Source organism: Hemiscyllium ocellatum, chromosome 26 (assembly GCF_020745735.1).
Source record: "Hemiscyllium ocellatum isolate sHemOce1 chromosome 26, sHemOce1.pat.X.cur, whole genome shotgun sequence".
Taxonomy (NCBI): Eukaryota; Metazoa; Chordata; class Chondrichthyes; order Orectolobiformes; family Hemiscylliidae; genus Hemiscyllium; species Hemiscyllium ocellatum.
The window spans coordinates 37,171,060-37,198,165 of NC_083426.1; the positions used below are offsets into that span (position 1 = coordinate 37,171,060).

General features: G+C 41.8%; 1 protein-coding gene across 1 annotated transcript in view; it reads right to left on the minus strand.

Moving 5' to 3' along the window:
* Positions 1–303: 303 nt before the first annotated feature.
* The window catches only part of LOC132828415 (adenosine receptor A1-like), a 72,689-nt gene continuing 45,886 nt past the window's right edge, over positions 304–27,106 (minus strand). Inside the window, exon 2 of the mRNA XM_060845502.1 lies at positions 304–1,769. Coding sequence (XP_060701485.1) covers positions 1,109–1,769 — 661 coding nt within the window. The 3' untranslated portion in view covers positions 304–1,108. The remainder of the gene's footprint in view (positions 1,770–27,106) is intronic.

Sequence of the window (27,106 nt, forward strand, 5' to 3'; positions counted from 1 at the left end):
GGGAGTCACCTTTCTCATAAATATGAATCGTTGATGGTACTGGATTGATTAGCAGGATGAACTGGTGTCAAGTGATCAGTATATGGCATGTATTTGACACAAATTGTTCAATTGTACATTGGCTTACATCATCTGAATGCAGACAAATGTTCAGATTAAATACAGAGAACATTACATACAACTTGCTCTTAACAAACTTTGCATTAAGCTGCATGAACAATCAACACAGCTGATGTTTATGAATGTCTTAGTGCAAATTTTAGATCAATAATCATGACTTCTGTCTTCTAAATAACTGCTACAGATTAAAATGTTAATTAAAATACCACATCAATAATCTTAGTCTAAATGTAAGGCCTGCTGGCTATATTTTACAGAGTAATACAGTGAAATGAACCACTGATATCAGCAAAAGTACACTCACAATTTTATAAAATCCATTTGCTGGTAAAGCATATTGTCAGGTCACCACATTCTGTAAGATGATGCACGGTGATGGTCTTAAGCAGCAGTTTTAATCTTGTCCATTTAAGTACATCGGTGTCTTGATCTGAAATAATCCCAGCATGTTAAAATGATTGAGTCCTTCAGTGACAGTTTGCTGTCTACATGGAATATTCCATCTTGGCACTTGAGCAGTGATGTTACTATGTCAAGGAGTCATTTATCTGGGAACTTTGAAATCCTTTCCTTTTAGGTGGGATCTTTGAAGTCAAATCTTGGGAGAGAAAGACTCTGTCCATTGAGAGTCACCTGAAAACTTTCTGATCCTCTGCTCTCTGGCAGCCAGGTATCTCACCTCAAGGTCACCCTGCTTCTGATTTAGTGTCTTTGTTAAAATCTGAGAATATGTAAACATGATAAGGAGAGAAAACACAGGGCAGACAGTCGAGAAATGAGGACTTAAAGACTTTGCCAGCTTCTCCTGAAATAAAATATTTTTTTGCTAGGGTGTCAGGTGGCAGCTGAGGATTCACTTTGAACTGTCACCATAATGATACACAACATTTGAATCATTAATGAGCTCAGCAGCAAAGTATCAAGATCAGCTTCGCTCATGATTTTACACTTTATTATCCAGGCCAATTGCATCAGGTTAAGAAGTAAATTACATAATACTTTTCTGTTCACGTATAGCCCTTAACTGTTCTCTGCTTAAATTATTTGCATTGTGATTTTTGTTACACCAAATGTACTGGCTCCAAATCTGGAGAAAAGTCACTCGGAACTTATTTATCCTGAAGGCATATACTATGGGGTTTACAGCAGAGTTTGCATGGGTTAGAAAGATGGCAATGTACATCACTATAATTGGTTTGTTGCATGAAGGACAGAACAGTGTGATGCAGTTGATGATATGTAGAGGAAGCCAACATATTGCAAACAAAAGCAACACTAGAGCCAGCGACTTGGCGAGTTTCAATTCCTTTCCAAAGTACCTGCTTGGATCAGAATTGTTGATTGACACTGCCTTTTGATTCAGGTGCTTTCGGATGAGATTAAATATTTCCACGTAGATAACAAAGATCAACACAAGTGGTGGGAGCACCCATCCGAAAAAGTTGAAGTAGACCATGTAGTCCATGCTGATTACTGTCTCAAACTGGCACACAATCACGCTGTTCACGAGACTCGAGTTCACCCCATCTCGAGTAGCTTCAGTGTAATTGTTCCATCCAAACATTGGGATCATGCCAACAATTATAGATATAACCCAGCACAGAACCACAGCAGTCCCAGCTCTCTTCTGCGTAACTGTTCTCTTATAACTGTAGGGTGAAAACAAAAACACCAGGTTAGATGACCAATTCCACATTTAAGCTCGATCTGACAATTTGCCTTCTAAAATGACGTCAGTGTTACATCTAAAAAAGCACGCAGTGCTTGAGCAGCAACGTACAAAACCTTGATGGGAGTGATACAACAGTAGTTAGGTATCTAACGTAAGTAGCTGTTATTTCATTAGATGGTGACAGTCAAAGCAAATGCCTCTCAACAGGTAAGGAGAAAAGAAGGTCTATTTACTCCACTTAATCCAGCCAAGGGATAAGTAATGATGAAACTCCTAGGAATAATTGCATGTGCAAATCTTATTTTTAATTCCCAACTGGTGTTAAATATATTTACCTATCGTAAGTGGGAGCTAGATTTTAGCCACTGAGATGCCAACCACTTCAAAATAGAACAGTGGATCATGAAGGCAACACCATCTTCATGGGTGATTAGGGTTGGGAAACAAATTGCCAATGTCTACTTCCCAGAAAACAAATAACAAAACAACAAATGATCGAGTGGGCCATCATTTCCACATTGCAAAAGATGGGCTTCAAACTCAGTGTGATGCTCTGTATCTAGAGAGAAGCTGACTTCTTCATCTCTTAATGGGGAGAATAAGCTCTGAGACAGATGTGCCAATTCAACAAACATTTCAGCATATACACTTCTCACCATTCCCCTGTACACCATCCATTAAAGACCTCAGAACCATCTCTAGAAAGGTGTGTGGTCTAGGGCAAACTGTATCACGCTACCTAGGGCAAATCAACCTCTTTCTACCTATCCCTTTTACCTGCTCCTTGCCCTTTCAGGACCTGCCTTATGTCTTCCTGGTCCCTGCTTTATCTTCTTTCCACCTGCATCATTATTGCCTCTAGTACCACATCCAAAAACCTGGGAGGCTCTCTCTCCCCCTCACATGTTGTTCTATTTGTTGCACTTTCCTCTTGAAAGCTTGGTTAGAAGGAAATTTCCATGAGTGCAGATTGCTCTTAGCACCCTGTCTCTTGTCCAAGATAACTATGCATCATGTCTGCTACAGTTCCAAATTCCCCTGTTGAGTGTGCAGCAAACCCACAATGTGTTTTCAGTACTGCATGATGAAATCATTTTAATAAGCAGGCAGCACACAGGCTGTGTATTGCATGCCTTTATGTGAACATCATACATTGCAATCATTGCACCCTACACAGACTAATCCCATTTCCCCACTGGTTATTTAGCTTAAGCAAAGTCCTTCCATAATAACAACATCAATTTGATTAGTAAGAGTTTTGAGAGTTAAATCCTGATCATCAATTTTGTGCAGCAAAAGCAGCATTTCAGCAAACCCTGTTCACTGACTGAGACAGAACTATCATTGCAATTGGTCATAATTCAAACATTGTCAAACACATAACACTTTATGAAATCTATTTGCCTTTGCCAGCTCTACCTAATTTACTTCTACACTTTAACATCCAGCCATTCATCTGCCTGAGCAGAAACCCAAAACTCTGGAACTCTCTGTGGTGCTGATGTCCAAGTAAAGCCTGTTACGGCCTATAGGAAAGCAAACTTGTTTGGGCATGTTTTCACTGTTACATACATGAATATGACTGTTGTTGTGTTGATTATCTGAAATAGAATCCCTACAGTGTGGAAATAGGCCCATTGGCCCAACAAGCCCACACCAACCCTGTGAAGAGTAACCCACCCAGACCCATTCTCCTATCCTATTACTCTACATTTACCCAACTTACACATCCCTGTGAAGAGTAATCTACCCAGACCCATTCTCCTATCCTATTACTCTACATTTACCCAACTTACACACCCATGAACACTATGGGCAATTTAGCTTGGTCAATTCATCTTTGGCCCAACAAGCCCACACCGGCCCTGTGAAGAGTAACCTGCACATCTTTGGATTGTGGGAAGAAACCGGACCACCTGGAGGAAGCCCACGCAGACACTGGGACAATGTGCAAACTCCACATAGACAGACAGTCACCAGAGGCTGGAATCAAACCCAGGTACCTGGCACTGTGAGACAGCAGTGCTAACCACTGAGCCTGTGCCACCCCTAATCAACACTTCAATGTTCAATGAGAAGCATACGTGGGCATATCTGGAGCAGAACCAGGGACATCTAATAATGAAAAACCAATCCAGTCAAGTTACTACACAGTACTTAGAGAAAACATCATGCTTCTTTCAGTTTTCATTTCTGCTCACTTCCACCAGTGCCCTTTCAAACAAGCAGTCAGCCTTCAGAGTTCATGGCCATCAGCAACTGTCTCCCGGTTCCCAGTGTCAATATCCACTCTAATTTCTCACTTGAAGGAGAAATCTAATTGAGGAATCGATGCTCAGAAGGTCGTAATCCAGTGGCCAGTTGACTCCACAGAAGATTGTGAGACAATATTCCCCAACCTGGTCCTTAGCTTTGTAAGTTTATTAAAATTCTTTTGTCCTGACTCCTTTAATGGAATTACTAATTGGCTACATTCAGAGTGAGTGAGAGTCTTTTTTTCTTTTTTACCTGTGGTGAAGGGGTGTTTAAAAGGCTATTCTCAGAGTTGTGACCACGCAGCATGTGTCCACACACTGATATTACACAGCGAACACAGGGTTGAAGATGTGCATTCTTGAAAGGAGGAAATGCAAATGCCTCTTGTCCAGATTTGTCTTTTTTTAAAATCAACATGTTCACAATCTGAGATACTCCCAGAAAATTACAAATTCAGTTTGTAGTGCACCTTCTCCTTTTAGGTTTATTTGACACCTCGCCAGGTTTGACATTCTAGAATCCATGTGTTTTTTTCTAGGCAGCCACTAAATTTATATTTGCAGACACTTTTGGCTAGATGTCCTTTATTTTGAAAGAACATGTAAAGTTAAAACATGTCGGTCAGCGATCTGGACTTATGATCTTTGATCACAACAGGGTATCCAGCTAACATGCATCTCATGAACATTGCTGAGCCAGGCCTGATGGCTTAATAAGATGGTATGCTGGTGAAAGTAGTATCCTCCAGGAGCTCAGAATTTGTTCTGCCAAGAGATACTGAGGATACATCTGAGACAACAAGAAGGAAACTGTTCAGTCATTTCTCCAGCCAAGTATGAGTTTCTGAGTTCCCATTATAGATGATTGTACTGAAGATTCAGGTGTGGTTGATTCACAGTTCACTGTTCAAAATTGTGGTTTTTCCACTCTCTCTGTTTGGATGTAACAGCTACAGCTTTTGTGAATTGAGCTGATTTCAACATTAAGTGACAGACTGCTGGTGATCACAGCACCTAGGTGTGTGAAACAATCAATAAGCCATGGCATCACATTATCAAGGCAGATAAATAGTAGTATGTCGATATTGTGGACCATGACATTTCTGTTTCTGGTGCCGATTGGCAATCCAAACTCTTTACAGATATGAGAAAATCTGCCAATGTTTCACTGAAGTGGCCCTTGGTACAGAACATAAGTGCTGCATGGCTAATGTAAAGAAACTTTGATGAGGACTAGGTATATCTTTGTCTAGGAGCTCAGATGAACAAGGTTGAAAGGTTTTCTGTCATGTAATGAAACACCTTTGTAGATGACCAGAAGGCATATGACAGCAGCAAAGCTACGTTGTCAAACAGCATCAATGCCCGAACAGAACCCTGTTTGATTTCACTCTGGGTCTCAAAGAGTTTCAATGTTGCCCTTTCAGAGCTGACCTTACCCATAATGTTGTCATGAAAAGAAGAGCTTACACTGAGCAAGTTCAGCAGACAGCCAATGTGTTCCCAGCAACATAAACAGTACACCTTTGCTCACCTCGTCAAGTACTCTAATGAGATTGAGGAAGTCAATATATAGTAGTCTCTTTGAGTGGATCAAGTCAATTTTAAGTTTCTGCAGACTCTTTTTTTGTAGATTATGAATGGTGGTGGATAACTAAACAACTAAGAAGAGGAGAAATCTCCACACAATATCGCAAACCTCAAAAACAATGTTGAACATCCTCAACCACCTTCAGCCAAAAGGCCCAAGTTAATGATCCACCTCAGCCTCCTCCTTAGGTTCACATCAGCATAAATGCCAATCTTTAGCCATCGAGTTATAGAGTCTTGGAGACGTACAGCATGGAAGCAGATCCATCAGTCCCACTCATCCATGCTGACTAGATATCCAAAATAAATCTACTTCCATTTGCCAGTACTTCGTCCATAACCATCTAAACCTTTCCTATTCGTATACCCATACAGATGCCTTACAAATTGTACCAGCTTCCACCACTTCTCCTGGTAACTGATTCCACACATGCACCACCTTTTGCATGAAAACGTTGCACCTTAGCTCTCTTTTAAATCTTTTCCGCTTCACCTTAAAACAATGCCCCTAGTTTTGCAGTTCCCCACTCAGGGGAAAATACCATGTCCATTTGCCCTACCCATGCCTCATGATTTTATAAACCTTTATAAGGTCACCTCTCGGCCTCCAGAGAAAATAGCCCTATTGTACTCTGAAGTAACCTACTTTGCTGTCTACTCCACCTCCAATTTTGATGTCAACTGCAAATTTACAAACCATACCTCTTATGTTCACATTATGATCATTTATATAAATCATGATCCAGCACCAATTCTTGTGGCACACCACTGGTCACAGGCCTCCAGTCTGAAAAGCAACCCTTCACAACCACCCTCTGTTGAGCCAGTTCTGTATTAAAATGGCTATTTCTCCCTGTATTCCGTATGATCTAATTCATTTCAGTTTACTGCACGTGATATTGAGAAAGAGTTCACATCACTAAATAGATCAAAAACTATGGGCCCTGATGACATCTCAGCTGCATTAATGAAGATTTATGCTCCAGAACTAGTTACACCCAAGCCAAGCTGTTTCATTAGACATTGGCATCTACTTAGCAATGTGAAAAATTGTCCAGTTATGCCCTGTCCACAAAATGCAGAACAGACCCAACCCAGCCAATTACCTTTTCAATCAGTCTAGTCTTAATCATCAACAAAGTGTCATTGACCCTGCCATTAAACGGCACTTACCGTGCAATAATCTGAACATAGACATTCAATTTGGGTTGCACCAAGACCAATTGCTCCTCACCTCATTATAAGCTTGGTCCAAACGGGAACAAAAGAGCTGAACTCCAAAGGATAGTTGAGCATTATTGCTCTTGACACTAGGGTATCTTTAAACCAAGAATAGTATCAAAGAGACCGGGCAAAATTTAGGTCAATGGTAGTGAGGGAAACATTCTCGCGTTTAAAGTTAAACCTAGCTCAAAGGAAGATGGCTGTTGGACGTCAATCGTCTTAGCCCTTGGACATTGCTTTCGGAGCTCCTCAGTGTGATGCTCTAGGCTCAGCCATCATTAATTACCTTTCCCCATCATAGATCTGAATGGGAATGCTCACTGATTGTGCAACACCTCAGTGAATACTGAAGCAGTCCATTTATGTATGCAGCAAGATCTAGCCAAGATTCAGGTTTAAGGTGCAAGTGACAAGTAACTTTCCTGCAATACAAGTGCCAGGCAGTGACCATCTCCAACACGAGAGAATCTAACCTCCTCCCCTGGATGGTTAAAGGCATTATAATCACTGAATCCCTCACAATCAACCCTAGTGATTACCATTGATCAGGCATTGAACTACACCAGCTATAAAAATACTGCACCTATAAGAACAGGTCAGATGTTGGGAATCACTCAGTGAGTAACTTTTCTCCTGAATCCCCAAAGATTGTTTCCCAGCCTACAATACCCTAAACCAGGAGTGTGATCAAATGCTCCCTTAATGCTGGATGACTGAGTTCCAACAATATTCAAGTTCAACAACATTTAGGACCAATCAGCCCATTTGATCGGTATGCCATCCATCACCTTCAGCATTCACTCCTTCCATCACCAGCTCACAGTGGCATCACACTGTATTTACAAGATGCAATGCAGCAGCACATCAAGGGTCCTTCAGAAATAATTTCAAATCTGTGATCTCAACTAATTAGAAGCACAAAGGCAATAAATGCATGGGAACAGCACCAACTCTAAATTACCCTCCACTACCTCGACTTGGAACAGCAGATTCTCACAGCTACTTCACTGTCATGAGATCAAAATCCGAGATCCCTTTCCCTTATAGCAGTGTGATTGTAGTTGTACCAGGTTTACTGCAGCAGTTCAACAAGATTGCTCACTAACACCTTCGAGGAAATTTGGGAATGAGTGGTAAATGACATTTACGTCCCATGAACGATTCTATGAAACTATGTTTAAGTGCACCGTATAGAATGCAAATTTAGTGTAATATATTTAAAAATATCGTCACTCATTTGTATTTATAATTTAAATATAGTAACAGGATGAGTTAAATTTGTTGAATCAGTGATTGTAACAGTATCGCAATTGAGTTTGATATTGTTGCCCTTTCATTTCAGTTTGTCTGATACCATACAGTACTGACATATCTGTACAGAGTCTGAACAACAGAGATCATTCCCAAGGTCAGACAGACTAACTGAGAAAGATAAGCAGCACAGGCAACTATTATTAGTAGGCTCAAAACCAACCAACAGTGGTCTCAAACACATATTTATAGCTATCATTTGACCAACGCTGCGAAAGTGATTGAAATTCAATCAGTATAGAAGGACCTTGTTACATCAATTCTCAGCAACTCCATCTCCCATGACATCATTGCCTAAGAAATTTGAGTCATAGAGATGTACAGCATGGAAACAGACCCTTCGATCCAACTCATCCATGCCGACCAGATATCCCAACCTAATCAATCCCATCTGCCAGCAGCCAGCACCTTTTCCCTCCAAATCCTTCCAATTCATATACCCATCCAGATGTCTTTTAAATGTTGCAATTGTACTAGCCTCCGCCATTTCCTCCGGCAGCTCATTCCACACACGTACTACACTCTGCATGAAAAAGTTGCCCCTTAGATCACTTTTATATCTTTCCCCTCTCACCCTAAACCTATGCAATCTAGTTCTGGACTCCCCCACCCCAGGGAAGAGACTTTATCTATTTATCCTCTCCATGCCCCTCATGATTTCATAGACCTCTATAAGGTCACCCCTCAGCCTCCGACGCTCCAGGGAAAACAACCCCAGCCGATTCAGCCTCTCCCTATAGCTCAAATCCTCTAACCCTGGCAACATCCTTGTAAATCTTTTCTGAACCCTTTCAAGTTTCACAACATCCTTCTGATAGGAAGGCCAGAATTGCACGCAATATTCCAACAGTGGCCTAACCAATGTCCTGTACAGTCGCAACATGACCTCCCAACTCCTATATTCAGTACTCTAAGGAAAGCATACCAAATGCCTTCTTCATTGTCCTATATACCTGTGACTCCACTTGCAAGGATCTATGAAGCTGCACTCCAAGATCTCTTTATGCAGCAACACTCCCTAGGATCTTACCATCAAACTTACAAGTCCTGCTAAGATTTGCTTTCCCAAAATGCAGCACCTCGCATTTATCTAAATTAGACTTCATCTGCCACTTCTCAGCCCATTGGCCCATCCAATCAAGATCCCACTGTAATATTAAGTAACCTTCTTCGCTGTCCACACCTTCAACTTTGGTGTCATCTGCAAATTTACTAACTATACTTCTTATGCTCACATCCAAATCATTTATATAAATGTTGAAAAATAGTGGACCAACACCGATCCTTGTGGCACTCCACTGGTCACAGGCCTCCAGTCTGAAAAACAACTGTCCACCATCACCCTCTGTCTTCTATCTTTGAGCCAGTTCTGCATCCAAATGGCTAATTCTCCCTGTATTCCATGAAATCTAACTTTGCTAACCAACCTCCCATGGGGAACCTTGTCGAACACCTTACTGAAGTCCATATAGATCACATCCACCATTCTGCCCTCATAATCATCTTTATTACTTATTCAAAAACTCAGTCAAGTTTGTGAGACATGATTTCCCACGCATAAAACCATGTTGATTATCCCTAATCAGTCCTTGCTTTTCCAAATACATGTAAATCCTGGCCCTCAGGATTCCCTCCAGCTACTTGCGCACCACTGATGTCAGGCTCACTGGTCTATAGTTCCCTGGCTTGTCCTTCCCACCCTTCTTAAACAGTGGCACCATGTTTGCCAATCTCTATAAGGCAGCGTGGTCGCTCAGTGGTTAGCACTTCTGAATCAAAGCACCAGGGACTCAGGACTCAGGGAATTGTGTGTGGAGTTTGCATGCTATCCCAGTGTCTGTGTGGATTCCCTCCCACAGTGCAAAGGTGTGCAGGTTAAGTGGACTTGTCATGCTAAATTGCCAATAGTGTCCAGGGACATGCAGGCTGCGTGGATTAGTTTGGGGAAAATGCAAGATTACAGGGATAGGGTGGGGAAGGAAGGGGTGAGTCCGGGTAGGATGCTCTTGGAAGGGTTGGTATGGACTCAATGAGCCAAATGGTCTGCTTCCACACTGTAGGGAACACAAGTCCATGGTGCTGCGAGGCAGCAGTGCTAACCACGGAGCCATCGTGTCTAAATTTAATTCCAGACTTAAAGTTAACAATTGACACAATGTTCATTACAATAGCATCTACTGTAGTCTTTGCCATATATTGTACTTTGTTACATGCAGCCTTAAGAAAGAGATTCCAATTTCATTTTCAAGACGTTTGTTACTTCAGCGAGCTCAAGTTTCCCTGCCTCCCATTTAGATGTATACTCCCTTGTTGATCTGTATAAATCTATTCTCTCAAACTTCTCACTTTTAGCTTTGCCCTCCTTAGCCTCATTCATCCCGCTTGCACAAGTGGCCCCTTCGATTACTCTGTGCTTCCTACTTCTTTCCCTCTCCTTGTAGCTCCCTTCTTCTCCCACCAGAAAGACCCTTCTACCCTTGTTTAGCCCTCTCCCCTTCCCCACTCCCACTCGCAACAGCAGGTAGGGCACCCCACCCCGACACATTCCTCAGCTCCTGTGGTTGGGACTTGGAATCCATGAAGCCTTAGACAATGGCAATTCCAGTCATGCATTTACCACAGCCACTTACCTTCCCTGCACAGGAACTTTCAGGTTTCTGCATAGCCATGTGGTTGCACAGCTCAGAAGGGACATTGCTCTTGACTGCAGCCAAGATACTGTGCATTGCCCTCCACGATGGACTATGTACAGTTACTAGGAGATCAGAGATGAGAGTGTGTTGCTGGAAAAGCACAGCAGGTCAAGGAGCATCCAAGAAGCAGGAAAATTGATATTTCTTCCTGATGAAGGGCTCCGGCCTGAAACATTGATTTACCTGCTCCTCGGATGCTACCTGACCTGCTGTGCTTTTCCAGCAACACACTCTCGACTGTGTCCAGTTACTGCTGAGTATTAAAGAGGACAAGCCTGTGAGATTTGTGGTATAACAAAATGACACAATCCACCACAAGGAAACACACTGTTAGCTACAGGGTCCCTCTGCTGCCTTCTCGGTGGAAAGGAAAAATACCATATATTTTCCTCTCTTCGTAATGCATTCGTCACCTCATTATGCAACAGTGGATAGAAAATTGAGAGATTATGGAGTTGCTCTCTGTTAGGGACTAGAAGGAGTCTGACCAGAGGTTGTTCATGATCATGGCCCTCTATACAGTCATTAGCATTGCCTTGTTTGCTTGCTCTGAAGTGGCAGTTCAGGCTCTAGCAGGCAGGAGATTTCAGTGAGCAATTCCTTCATGAAATAGAAGTTCCTAACTCAATGTTCCTTGCTGATGTTGTGATAGGGTATCGGCTCTTGTTCTGTAGTGGTATCTCTGAGCCAGAAGACCCGTTTTCAAGTGCCACCTGCTCCAGAGATGTGTAATTGCACCTCTAAACAGATTAATATATTTTCTAAAGCAAGGGCATTGAAGTTGAAAAGCCAAAGCAGCATTGTATGCAGCCAGCTATTACAATCTGATACTCTACATTGAGCTACTTCTGTTGCACATTTTTGCAACACTAGAGATCAACTAAAATAATGTCTAGTGCAGTCTGCACCAAGAGCAAGCAGTGAATACGTTATTTTGGATACAAAGCAGCTAAAATATGACATGGCTGAGATAACTGGTGTTAATAATTTTTAAATAACAGATTAAGTATTTGCAATGAAGGAACTTGATCGAATGAATAAATAAATTATTAAAGGGATTTGAATGACTGTATCTGTTAAAATTGGAACTGTACCTGATGTAGGTCATAGAAATGGTCATAATGTATTTCCACGTATCATTTTTATTACATTACTTCACACTTCACATGATTGTTGCATGATAAAAATGTAATATCCTGACATAAAAAGCAAAGAATGGTTAAAGTCTGTATCTACATTGTAAATGAACTTATGTGGCAGAAACAGCTGTTTCAAAAACATTATGCAAATCTGTGCTCAGGGAAAAAAAATGACCAGATGAACCATTTCTAAGCAAATGGAATCAGCAGTAAATCAAAGTGACCCACAACATCGTATGTTATGTTCACACCATCTCTCTACTAAACATTGCTACAATTTTGTAGATCTGCACAAACAGCTCCCTCATTGTCCTTGTACATCTGAGCACCAAATGTCATTTAATGCAAAAATGCATCAACATGGCCATACAGTTGCCATTGTTATCAATGCTATTCATTTAACATATGTCAGTATCTAATATAACAATGCATTCAAGAGGATATACATAATTGAAAGAGACCATTCAATCTTATCGGTCTATGTTAGTTCATAGGAAGATGGTAGTAGGTGTTGGAAGGGACTCATCTCAGCTCCAAGACATCTCTGGGTAGTGTCTTTGGCCCAATCATCTACAATTGCTTCATCAATGCCTTGCCCTCAATGATAAGGTCAGAAGCGGATTTTATAAATTGTTCCTTTGGTGTTGCGGGGTCCTGGAACTTACTCCCTCATGACGTTGTGGGTCTATGTCCAGAAAATGGACAACAGTGATTCAAGAAAGCAGCTCACCGTCATTTTCTCAAGGGCAACTAGGGATGGGAGATAAATGCTGACCCAGCCAGTGACACCCATGTCCCGCAGGTGAATGTGTTTAAAAAAAGTAACCCTAGTGTTTATGCTCCATTCAAGATTCAAAGTATATTTCTTCATCAGAATCAATGAAAGCTCTTCAGTCTTTCTCCCTCAAATATTGGTCTGGCCTTCCCTTATATAGGACTGTACCTTTTCCTTTACCACCCGTTCTGGTGGTGAGTTCTACATTCTGAACATTCTTTGGTTGCCTCCGAATGCCCTACTGGCATTTTGTAGTAATTATCTTATGTTGGTTGTCTCTAGTTCACGTCTCCACTTGCAGTGAAGAATTTCTGTATCCACTCCAACAAAACCATGCATCATTTGAAATACCTCTATTAGGTCATCACACAACCTTCTTCAAGAGAAAGCCAGCATATTGTTCTTTCCCAAAATATAAAACCTGACATCTCTCCTCTGATTTTCATAAATTGTCTTTACAGCCTTTCCAGTGTCTCCATATCCTTTTTATAACATGTTGACTATAACTGCTTGCAATACTCTAAAAGCAGTCTAACAAAGCTTCAATACCAGTTTAACATAACATTTCATGCCTTTCAGTTCTATTCATCAGGAAGTAAAGTTTGTTACTTGATTTGCTTTTTGTCTGGGTTTGTTAACTTTAAGTATAACTGTTGGTGATCCAAGTACTTGTAATCTGAAGTCCCTTTGTTTCTTCACTTCATCTGGACTAGCACTTTCCAAGTAATAAGTAATGTCTTTATCATTCTTATTAAGATGATTGAGAGATGCCAATGTTGGACTGGGGTGTAACAAAAAGTCACACAACACTAGGTTACCATCCAACAGGTTTATTTGGAAGCACACCCACCTGATGAAGGAGCAGCCCTTCGAAAGCTAGTGATTCCAAATAAACTTGTTGGACTATAACCTGGTGTTGTATGATTTTTAACCTCATTAAGGTGGATATTGTTAAAATAAAAAAGTGAAGCATTGCAGATCCTGGAGATCTGAAATGAAAACAAAGTGCTGGAGAAACTCAGCAAGTCTGGTAGCATCTGTGGTGGGAGAAACCAGTGCTAATATTTCAAATTCAATAATAACCCCTCATCAAAATTTGTTTCCTATGGGAGTAGGCTTGTGTGGGGTATAAGCACCAATGTCAGGAAAAAAATGTTGGCACACTTATCATTGCCAATTATTTAAAGTTGTGCAGGTTTATTAATGTTGTAACTTGTTGCAAGGTTTTTTGGCATTCACGAGCCCCATCCCAATTCCTTGGGTTCACCTACAAATTTAGAAATTGCACTTTTGATTTAAAATGGAAAATTGTAAACAACAGCACTGACCCTAGTGACATACAATTCCACACCTTCCACCAATTTGAATAACTACTCTTTAAGCCCACTCTCTGCTTTGTATCTCAAATGCAGCTAGCATTGCGTTTTTCTACATGTCTCCTCGTTCTGCATTCTCTGACCTCTAGCAATAATCTATTATGGGGCACCTCATAGAGGCTTTTTGAAAGAACAATTAATTACTCATACTGCATTACAATGTATCATCTCTGATTCAAAAGGATGGTCAAGCAAACATTTCCCTTTGGAATCAATTCTGATTAAATATTATACAATATTTATTTCAAGAGATTTTCTATTCTTTTTTTTTGTAAGGATTCCATTATTTTCCTACCAACTGTATTAAGCCGACTGGTCCATAATACTCTTGACATTCTTTCCTGCTCTAGAATACAATTGCGCTATTGATAGGCTAAACCTCTGGCACCGTTTATTTGTGAAAAATAAATAATTAAATATGTGCAGAAATGCTTCTGCTATTGCTTCTCTGGACTCTGTTCAAATTAGTAACTTTTCATGTTATTTATCAAACCATCTATGAATAATTAATGCAATTATGAAAGAGATGGGAACATTTTGTAAAACCAACACTCTGGTTAATTCCAAATGAATCCCGTATTCATTGCGGAAACAGTTCACACAAAAGACTGAATCTTTTCTGTTTGTCCAAGTGTGAGTTGTGGGCAGTTTTTAACCACAACGGCTCGTGTGTTTTCTCATAGTAGCTCACCAAACTTAGTTCATTAATTACTTTCTCTGTCCCTCATGCTCAACTCCAGCCCCAATTTGCCAAAAGCTGTTCCTGGAATAACTTGCCACTTCCAGGATATTTCAGAATTAAACAGAATTAATTTCATTGCCCTGGACATGGCAGACAAAAGGAAATTGGGAGCAAGTGAGGGCTGCAGATGCTAGAGAGTCAGAGTTGAAAAGTGTGGTGCTGGAAAAGCACAACAGGTCAGGCAGCATCTGAAGAGCAGGAGAATCGACATTTCAGGCATAAGCCCTTCAATCCTTATGAAGGGCTAATGCCCGAAACATTGGCTTTCCTGTAAGAAGAAATTGGGACCCAGCTCTGTGGACGAGTATCTGGAGGTACTGTTGGGCAGGGTGTCCTGAGATGGACTGCCTTTATCCCATGTCTAGCAGTACAGGCCACAACATTGACCATGTCAACCTGGTCCAAGGTTGTCACCCTGCTTAAAGCAGTCTCATCCATCTGAAGGAATGCCCAGCAATGTACAAAGAAGGTCAATAATTTTCTCCACTCCATCTGCTCATGTGCCACCATCTTGTCTCCAAAACCTCACATTTACTCTGTCTCTATTATACCCATTTCCAACCAAGGCTCATGCTCTACCACTCTCATTATTGCCTGCATTGTATTTTCTTACTCATTGTGACTTACTCCCAACTCCTGACATCACTAACCCTGTGTGCATTCTGTGGTGCCTATTCCCTCACACCAGATACTTGCCCACCTGCACCAAAAGTAATAGTTGTATCACCTACTTTCATCTCTTCTAGTACCTTTGTCATCCAGGAGGAAAGCAGCCCAGATTAGGGCAGAAAGAATTAAGAAAGAAACTCAGCAGGTCTGCCAGCAGCTGTGGAGAGAACGCAGAGTTAACATGTCGGTCCAGTGACCCTTTCTCAAAACTGATTGTATCTAGAAAGATATTGATATATATGCTAGAGAAGAGATGGGGAGGAAGAGGGAGGAGTAAACGAAAGGTGGAGCTGGAGCCCAGAGAGAGAGAAAAACAGTTGACCAGACAAAAGTCTGGGACTGGAAAAGCACAGCAGATCAGGCAGCATCTGAAGAGCGAGAGAGTTGATGTTTCAGACTAAAGATCAGACTGAGTATGGGGACTGGTGTGTGGGGTTGGGTAAGGAGTTGGGAGAAGCTGAAAGAACAGTGCCTCATTTTCCGATTGAGAAGCTTGCAACCTTCTAGACTCAGTTCAATAATTTTATGGCCTAATACCTTCTCTCCACACCAAAGCCTGTTATCACATGGACTGCTACCACAAACAGCCCACTGTCAGCCATTAATGGTCCCCATTTGCAGCTATTCACTCTCCCAGGTTGATCTTTATTCAGGCTGACAGGGAAAGCTCATGAAGTTTACTCTCTCTTGCCTGGGGACAGTGCCACTGACTATGTGGCAGCAAATAAGCCATTTTAAAAGGGGGATATTAACAAAAGCAGCCTGATCAAACATGAAAAACTTAAGTAGCTTGTTTTGACACCATCTATGAAAACCTTTGAGGTAATTCACCTTAAGGTGTTCAAAACCTCCACACCGTCAAATTCAAACATGTTGAGGAACAAACAGTAGTAGAACCTGGACAGGCAGCATTCTGGCTGATGACAGAGTCAACACAGAAACCCCATAAACTCAGGGAAGCTGGTGAGAACCACCTCAACGCTAGTTGGAGATGGAGAGAACAGGGAAATTAGACAGAGAAGACAGAACTGTCCCTGGCCATACAAAAAATGGAAATTTGATGGAAGTCAGGTGGCAAACTGCGCCTGGTACTTTCATTATGGGTGATCAGATCATGTAAAAGGAAAATCATTGCTTTTGGTGCACTATAAAAACTCATGCTGCAAGATCACGGTCAACGGATATGTTTACGCAGTGATCTTAAGCTCCCCTAAATTACCCTATAATCTAGTTATTTGATCAAAATTTTCAATTGTGCAAAGCTGCCCTTTCCAAATTATTAATGTAAATAATAAACAGCACTAAATCTCAATGATGACCTGGACCCTTGTTGATCTTTGCTTCTATTTTGATGAAAACTCTGTCAACAAGTTTACAGAAAATTTTCTGTTCATTGTAATCCTGACCAATCTGATGAAATATTTTGCAGTAACTTTCCAGGCTGAACCCTGAATGCTCTCGATAACTTTGCCTATCACAGAAGAACAATTTGTAGAAATGTCTACAGTGACTGTGCAGTGGTAAATAGATTGCCAGAGTATGTTTGGCGTTTATCCATCTGAACAAGAGACTGTGGAGGAAGAGAAAAACTTGCAACTGCTGCATATAAACCTGTAGTGTCTGTAGAGTAGTACCCGAGAGCCATGGAATACCTATTCCAGACATATCAAGCAGCTGGATAGCTTTCACACGAGATACATTCAGAACATCATGGGCAGCAAATGCAAGAACAACATTACCACCATTATGATATTTTAAAAGAACAGGAAAATCAGGAATTGACATACATTCAGCTCAGAGGAGATAGACTTGGAGTGCATGTGACTGAGGATAACATTTCGAAGGTAGTCATATATTCACAGAGGACTCTGCATGGAAGTCATTTCCATCCTCAGTGATGAAGGAATCCAGTTGGTGCCCTCAAATCTGTAAGCAGTATTTAATTAGCTATTTGGAAGTCAAAATGAGCATTGACCAGAATGCCATCATTCACTAACTTTGTCAATTCCTCAAAGAAGCCAATTAGAGCAGTGAGGCAAAAACTTCATTTCCTAATTTCCTACTGGGACTCATGATTCTTGCCAATCTTAGTGATAATAAATTGCATCCTTATAATACCTTTCAGTTGTTTCCATGTGGGGTGACATGGTGGCTCAGTAGTTAGCACAACTGCCTCAGAGAACTCGGGACCTGGGTTCAATTCTACCCTCAGGTGATTGTGGAGTTTGCACATTCTCCCCGTGTCTGTGTGGGTTTCCTGTTGGTGCTCTGGTTTCCTCCCACAGTCCAAAGATGAGAAGGTTAGGTAACTTGGCTATGATAAATTGCCTAAAGTGTGCACGCTAGGTGGATTAGCCATGGGAAGTAAAGATCTGGGTGGAATGCTATTTGGAGGGTGGTGTAGATTCGATAGGCCAAATAGCCTGCTTCCACACTGGAGTGATTCTATACATTGCATGTTGCATTGGGTCCAATTAATAGTAGGTAATACATGAATGAAGATTTAAATTTGAAGGATGGCAGAACTGACAAGCAAAAGAAATGATTACGATAGCAACAATATTACACTGTTTAATGATTTCAACAGTCCCTTTATTTAACTCTGCAGCAGCTAATTCTCTTCATCACCCTATTCATTATTATCGCACTGTTATCTCCTGGTAGGGTCCTCTGCATAGAGCTGGATGTTTTGGACATAAGCCAATAGTCTGAGTAGTTCAGATGATGCCTTTACCTTGAAATTCCATTATTCAGTAAAAACAGTTGAATAATGTTCCTCTTCGGGTTCAGTGAATGTTTGTATAGAATGGTTCATCTTCTGCCCTCTGCCTGGATAGTGCAGGGATGTTTAGAGTGAATGCTGTGTAGCTGTTTTCCGATTCCAAAAGCTTTTATTGGGTTCTTCCTGATCATTCAATTAGGGTTGGCATGGTTGACCGCTTCATAACAAATGGATCATGGAAACATGCACTGATGTGTTTGCTTCAGCTCCCGTGGTCACAGAGAGAAGTGGTGGTGTAGTGGAAATGTTACTGGACTGTTAATCAAAAAAACCAGGCTAATACTCGAGGCTCTTGGGTTTGAATCCAATCATGGCAGACAGTGAAACTTATGTTCAACCAAAAAATCTGGTCTAATGGTAATCACCAGTATTTTCTCTCCAGCTGTATGGGCCTCTGAGCTCCATGTGTGGCACTGACTGTCAGAACAGGAGTCAATGTCATGATTGATACATCACTTCTGATCACCATGCGCAGGACATTGTAATGGCTACACATCTTAGAGAGAACTTTGCTGATAAGGTGTTCACTGTAATAACTCATCTGGTTCACTAATGCCCTCGAGGAAAGGAGATTCCTGCCTGGTCTGGCCGATGAGAGTATCCAGACACACAAAGTTGTTGGCTCGTAAATGCCCTCTGGGGACTTAGGTATGGACAATAAATGCCGGCATGGCTAACAACAATTATATCTCATGAATAAATAATGCCCTGTACATTAATTGAGATCTTCTACAGTTCACTGGAAGGAACATCAAACTAAATTGATCTGCGCCCTTCCTGCAATCGAGCAAACTATGGCAGTTTGCAAAGCTGCATGTTCGCTTTTTTCAGAGTCTTTAATATTAAGTCTCCAGATATGTTAACATTAACAAGATGTTCGGCAAGGTGGGTGGCACAGTGGCTAGCACTGCTGCCTCACAGCATCAGAGGCTCAGGTTCAATTCCCACCTCAGGCAACTGTCTGTGTGGAGTTTGCACATTCTCCCCATGTCTGCGTGGGTTTCCTCCGGGTGCTCCGGTTTCCTCCCACAGTCCAAAGATGTGCAGGTTAGGTGAATTGGTCATGCTAGATTACCTGTAGCATTAGGTGAAGGGATAAATGTAGGGGAATGGATAAATGCAGGGAAATGGGTCTGGGTGGGTTGCTCTTCGGAGGGTCGTTGTGGACCCGTTGGGCCAAAGGGTAGATAATCTAAAACTAAGATAGCGGATAGGATTGTAAACAGAGACCAGTCGGATCAAATCTCTCTTACTTTTCATGCCTTCTCTATATACTTTTACATACACTTTTATACACTTCTGGTATTGGTATTCCTTCCACATGGAAAGTCAAACAGCCATCTAACATATGGAAATAATATCAGTTTAAAAGGATATCAGATATATTATTAATTCCGGTAAATACTGGAAGTTGCACAGAAACAAATTCCCGGGAGACCATTTAAACTTCATTTTTTTCTCCTGGACCAGTGGATTTGGGGATGGGGTGAAAGTTCAGAAAGCCCAGCATGTGGCACACCAGCTATTTATCGTTGTGGTTCTGTTCGCCGAGCTGGAAGTTTTTGCTGCAAACGTTTCGTTCCCTGGCTAGGGAACATCATCAGTGCTATTGGAGCCTCCTGTGAAGCGCTGCTTTGATGTTTCTTCCGGTATTTATAGTGGTTTGTTCTTGCCGCTTCCGGGTGTCAGTTTCAGCTGTAGTGGTTTGTATATGGGGTCCAGGTCGATGTGTCTGTTAATGGAGTTTGTGGATGAATGCCATGCCTCTAGGAATTCCCTGGCTGTTCTCTGTCTGGCTTGTCCTATGATGGTAGTGTTTTCCCAGTCAAATTCATGTTCCTGGTTGTCTGAGTGTATGGCTACTAGGGATAGCTGGTCGTGTTGTTTTGTGGCTAGCTGATGTTCATGGATGCGGATTGTTAGCTGTCTTCCTGTTTGGCATTCATCCACAAACTCCATTAACAGACACATAGACCTGGACCCCATATACAAACCACTACAGCTGAAACTGACACCCGGAAGCAGCAAGAACATCCATCAACAGACACATCGACCTGGACCCCACATACAAACTACTACAGCTGAAACTGACAGCCGGAAGCGGCAAGAACAAATCACTATAAATACCGGAAGAAACATCAAAGCAGCGCTTCACAGGAGGCTCCAATAGCACTGATGATGTTCCCTAGCCAGGGAACGAAACATTTGCAGCAAAAACTTCCAGCTCGGCGAACAGAACCACAACAACGGACACCCGAGCTACAAATCTTCAACCAGACTTTAAGCTACTTATCAATTTGCTCCCGATCAGTTTCAAACTTTACAGGAGGCAGTGAAGCATTAGAAAAGTTACTTATTGCTCAGTGTTCCACACATTTTGAATTTATAATACCTTTAAGTATTTATAACTATAAATACATACACACACACGCACACACACACGCTCACACACACGCTCACACAGAGTCTTAACCATTACATTTAATTAGCTCCACCCACTGGCTGAACCAATCAAGCAGTTCCAGAACCAATTAAAATGACCAAACACTGATCAATCAGATCATTGAACAGCACAGGATGTCATTGAAGAAGTTGGTCTGACCCTCCTCAAAGCTCATCCTTTCTCATTTACCCTTTCTTATTGGACTCCCAAACAAGCCTCCAAGTCTGTCAGTTCAAAGCCTGCCACTGACACTGATGATAACCTGAGCCTAGTTAACTCTTTGTCAAAGCAACCTGTAATTACCATAGTGACCACTGTTCTTTTGGGGAGGTGGCGGTTCTCTGAGGTCAGAGAGTTACCAGCTATCCAATAGGTCAGCATATCGAAAGGAGAGCTTTCTCCCAAGATAGGGGTGGAAGTGTTGGCCATATAGCAATAAACACTAATCCCAATGTTCAATTATTCTGGAGCAGCCCTTTTTATGTGGGTGGCCTCACACTGACTTTTGACTGGGTGATCAGGGACCACACAGCCCATAAAATCCGGCCCAAGGTCCAGACTAACAGAAATAGACTTTGGTAAATAAAGTTTTCATGGGATGAGTGTCATCAGCAAGACCAATATTTGTTGCCCATCCCCAATTTCCTGAAAGTAATGGTGATGTATATCTGGTGTAGGTATCCTCACAGTGCTTCGTGAAGGGATTCCAGGCTTTTGAATCAGCAAGTGAAAGGTCAGCAATATATTTCCAAGTTCGAACAGTGTGTGGCTTGAAGGGGAACTTACAAAATGGTGGGGTTTCCATATTTCTAGGAAGGTACAGGTTGCATGTTTTGAAAGTGCCAGGAGGAAGCAGGTGCTCAGAGGTTAAACATTTTATGGAGAAGCTCCCTCAGTTTATGGATATAGTTTGGCTCTAGTGTGAGTTGCAGGCACACAGTGCTCAGGCTCCTGGTAATGTTGTGCATCCTGATTACACCTTGAACACAGACTAGCACAGGGTTCCATTTCCAATAATGCGATCCTTACCAATGTACAATGCGCAGCTTTCTGTTCATCGACACAACTACAGCCAGGCTCACCAGATGCACAACTGTTGCCTTAATTTCTCAACATTAATTCCCTTCAACTCACTTTCATGCCCCAAATCCAGGGGCTACTTCATTGGCAGCAGAGATGGAAAGTGTATACTGAACTCATGTTGACTCAGTAGTTAGCACTGCTACCTCACAGCGCCAGGGACCTTGTTTGATCCCTGCCTCGGGCACTGTCTGTGTGTACTTTGCACATTCTCCCAGTGTCCACGTGGGTGTGCTCTGGTTTCCTCCCACAACTCAAAAGACGTGCATATTGGGTGAATTAGCCATGCTAAATTGCCCTAGTGTTAGGCGCATTAGTCGGTGGTAAATACAGGGTGGGGGAATGGGTCTGGGTGGGGTATTCGGACGGGTTGATGGGGACTTTTTGGGCCAAAGGACCTGTTTCCATACTGTAGGGAATTTAATCTCATCAAATGGTGACTAAGTAATAACTATTCAGCAATCGTGGTTTTGTTCCATTTAAATTCTAAATGTCTGAAATTGGCAATCCTTCTTTTCACTGTGGGTTAAAATCTGTTTAAACTGACTCTACTTTAGTCCTGCATTTTGCAATTGGTGTTAACAGTAGCCCTTAAATCGAAATTGGTTACTGCTGACCAGAAACCGAGCTTCTTTTTATCTATAATACAATTACCTAATATTTAGTTGGTTTCATGAAAGACGTGTGGGCAGTAAGTTGAATAATCCCATTCCTGAAATTAATTTCTATGTCACTAATGTTAATATACAGCTCATCAATGACTTCCTGTAAAGTGCAGCAGTTAGTCAACAAGAAGAGAGAAAGCCCAACAATTCTAATAAGATAAATCCCCAGGATAAAACAGTATACTGGTACAGACTGGTACATCTGCACTCAGGGAACATGACTGTCTGAATAATAAACTAGCAAGCTATTGTGCTTTCAAAAATTGGCCGAGATCCAGAAATGATACAATGGAATATTTCCTGTTACTTAGATGGTAAATCTACTTATTCTAATAAAGATTTCATTGCCAAATGATTTAACTGAGTACAAGATATTTTCACTCTCGAAGTTCTGGTTGAAAGAATTTTAAGAATATTAGCAATGGTACAGCATTATAATGTTGCAACAGCAGAAGATATTCACCCTGTTTATTCACCTCAGTTTTTTTTAAGCATTTCTAAAAATATATTAAGACCATTTTAGTTTCACTCCACAATGACCCTTCCTTCTTGTCCAACAAATGAGCATTGCTTCAAAACATTGAAGGTTCACTTTAGATGAATTAAATGGAATAATGATGCCAATTTAAAATCTGTAAAGATTAGCTGTGAATTATCACAATTGCCCACACATTTTCCATTTTTACCTTCCATACTTCTGTTCAAAAGATATTGATTAATCCAAGTATTTGCCTTATGGGGTTGTTTCTTTTTTATTTAAATAATTCATAGAGAAGTCCCAACCATGCATGTTGAATTTTTCAGGATTTGGAGGTGCCAGTGTTGGACTAGGATGTACAAAGTTTAAAAAAATCACATAACACCAAGTTATAGTCTAACAGGTTTATTTGGAAGCATTAGCTTTCGGAACGCTGCTCCTTCATCAGATGTGTCTTCTGTGTCTTACAATCTTATACTCCACAACCACCTGATGAAGGAGCAGCGCTCCGAAAGCTAGTGCTTCCAAATAAACCTGTTGGACTATAACCTGGTGTTGTGTGATTTTTGAACTTTTCATAATTTACAGTTATTTCTTAATGCATCCCAAATATTATTATGTGCAAAGCCCACTATAAATCATTTCAGTCGCAGCTTGACTTTATTTTGTGCACGGGCATTAATTAGAGCCACTATTTACGGTATCATATTTTCATCGATGGATCATATCAGGGGAAGTTAAAATCAAAATACATCATAACCAATGCACTTAATGCTCTGACATGATAATACGAGTTATCATTCTAAAAGGGCGACAGACCTCTGGGCTATGTTATTGTTATACCTTGCTGTATTGTCTCTGACTTCCAACATCTGCAGTCCTTACTGTTCCCAGTCTTTGCAGATTGAGAACAAAGTAAGAATCCAAGACATTTTTTACTTATGCAAGAATATATTTACATATATAGGCACCAGGAGGGTCTGATAACTGAATGGACCCCCACTTAACATCAGCAGAAAGACCTCAGACAGTGATCTTTCCCCACTGCACCTTGGCGGCAACTGCCCCAAGCTTTAGAGCAAACAGCTAGGTTGTACCCCCTACCTGTGTTCACCTATCCCTACTTTACTACCTCGCACATACTCTCTCCCCACCACCCCACCCCCTTTATCTACAGCTCTCCTTACACCCACTCCCAGTCCTGAAGAAGGGTTACACCTGAAACGTTGACTTTTCCATCTCTTGATGATGCCTGGCTTGCTGCGTTCTTCCAGCCTCCTGCTTGTCTACCTTAGTGCGTCCCTCAGCAGGTCCTTTGGTGTGCCAGGCTTCAACGCTCAGTTGAAGTTGGCTCCTTGCTTTGGAAGGCCAACAAGCTTCGGGCAGATGAAAGAACATCTTCCACGGAGTTGGAGGTCCTCCAGATGCAGTCAATGTGTGTCTTGGTGTGCATCCCAGGAAACAGACCAGGATGAACCTCGATAAAAGCTATTGTATCTCCCTCTTCAAAGACCTCCTTTGCAAAGGCACATTCTTGCCTCCCTTCTCACAGGTGGCCAATGATCAGGAGAAGCACCTTTAAATAATACAAGGGGGACTGTGGCCATTCACAACCCATATATGCAGGAAGCAAGGAATCTTTCAGGTTGCTGTAAATAAAGACAGGCTGAGCCAATGAACCATACCAAGCCTCTATTACACCGGATTGCTGCATGCAAACCCTTGATTTTCCAGCATTTTCTCTCTTTGAACCCTTGATGAAAGCTTCTTTATAGGTGTTCATGCAACAACCCAATCATTGCACTCCACATGTTTGCATTTAATCTCAATTGGTACAATCAACAACCACTTGAACAAATTATTAAAACCTAGACAGTAAGTTTTACCTCTTTAACTTGCTAAACAGTTTTATTAATTCATTTATGGGACTTGGCCATTACTGACAAGCCAGCATCGATAGCTCATCCCTGTTTGTCCTTGAGAAGGTGGTGGTGAATTGTCTTCTTGAATTGCTTCAGTCCACATGCTGTGGGTTGACCCACAATGCTGGTAGGGAGGAAATTCCAGGATTTTGACCCAATGACTGTGAAGGAACAGCAGTATATTTTCAAGTCAGGGTGGTGAGTGGCTTGGAGGGGAACTTGTAGGTGGTGGTGTTCTCAAGCACCTGCTGCCCTTGTTCTTCTAGGTGGAAGTGGTCGTGGGTTTGGAAGGTGCTGTCTAAGGACCTTTGATGAATTTCTGCAGTGCATCTTGTAGGTAATACACACTCCTGCTACTGAGCGTCAGTAGTGCAGGGATTGAATGTTTGTAGATGCGGTACCAATCAGGCGGGTGGCTTTGACCTGGATAGTGTCAAGCTTCTTGTGTTATTGTAGCTGAACCCATCCAGGCAAGTGGGGAATATTCCATCACACTCCTGACTTGTGCCTTATAGACTTTGGGGTATCAGGTGAGTTACTCTCCGCAATATCCCTAGTCTGTGACCTGCTTTTGTAGCCATTGCGTTTATGTGGTGATTCCTGTTGAGTTTCTGGTCAATAGTAACACCAAGAATGTTGACGGTGGGGGATACAGTGGCGGTAATATCATTGGATGTCAAGGGGCAGTGGTTAGAGTTCTCTTATTGGTGATGGTCATTGTCTGGCATTGTGTGGCATGAATATTACCTACCGCTGGTTGGAGAAAGTGAGGACTGCAGATGCTGGAGATTAGAGCTGAAAATGTGTTGCTGGAAAAGCGCAGCAGGTCAGGCAGCATCAAAGGAGTAGGAGAATCGACGTTTCGGGCATAAGCCCTTCTTCCTGAAGAAGGGCTCATGCCTGAAACGCGACTCTCCTACTCCTTGGATGCTGCCTGACCTGCTGCGCTTTTCCAGCAACACATTTTCAGCTCTTACCACTGGTTGGCCCAAGCCTGCATATTGTCCAGATTTTGTTGTATTTGAGCATGGACTACTTCAGTATCGAAGGAATCACGAATTCTACTGAACACTGTGCAATCATCAACGAACATCCTCACTTCTGACCTTATGACAGAGGGAGGGTCATTGATGAAACAGCTGAAGCTTGTTGGGCCTGGGACACTACCTGCAGAGGTGTCCTGGACTGACTCTCCACAAACACAAGATCTTCCTTTGTGCCAGGTATGGCTCTAACCAGCAGAGTATTTGCCCCCCGTTACCATCCTCCGAGTGAAAGAAGTTGCCTCTTAGGTCTCTTTTATATCTTTCTCCTCTCACTCTAAACATATGCCTTCTAGACGTTTCAATGTGCCAAACACAGGTACTTACAGAAAATAGTATTTGGTAGCAGACTAGGGACAGGCCGTCATGAATATCTATTTGACTATTTATGCAATGATAAAACATGGATGGACAAAGTTTCAGCAATGAGAGATTAACAGAACCAAAATGTGCAGCTCTTATCACAATACTTTTTTCTTATTTTTGTCTGGCATTAACACTGAGAATTACGTTAATCATGAGTGATTGCAGATATCACTTTATTGTGAGTTTCCAATATTCCTGAAGAAATAACTTACCTTGTGCCTTACTGTTTCCCCAAAGTCCTCCCCAACATCTTCAAGGCACAAATCATGTGCGTGATGGAATACTCTCCATGCGCCTGGATGGGTACAGCTCCAACAGCATTCATTAAGCCAACACCAACCAGGACAACCAGTCCGACTGATCAACACTGCTTCTGCCAATTTGAACACTCATCCCCTTCACCACTGATACACACCTTCAGCTGTGCGTGTTGTATATGAAGTCAGGTGCTGTATCACACCAAAGTTCCGTTGACAACATTTTCTAGATCCATGATCTTTGCAGACTAGAAGGACAGGGGCAGAAGATGCAAGCAAACACCACCAGTAGCTCAGTCACTTCCACGCCACACAGCATTTTCCTGGGCCTGTAGCACTGCTTCTTCATTGTCACCCAGTCAAAATCTCAGAACTCCCTTCCCAGTAGCATGATGGTTTTAACTGCACTAGGTTGACTGCTGTGGTTTAAGAAGACAGGCCTTCTAACCTTCTCAAGAGCATTAGAGATGGGCAACAAAGATTGGCCTCAGCAGCAATGCCCAA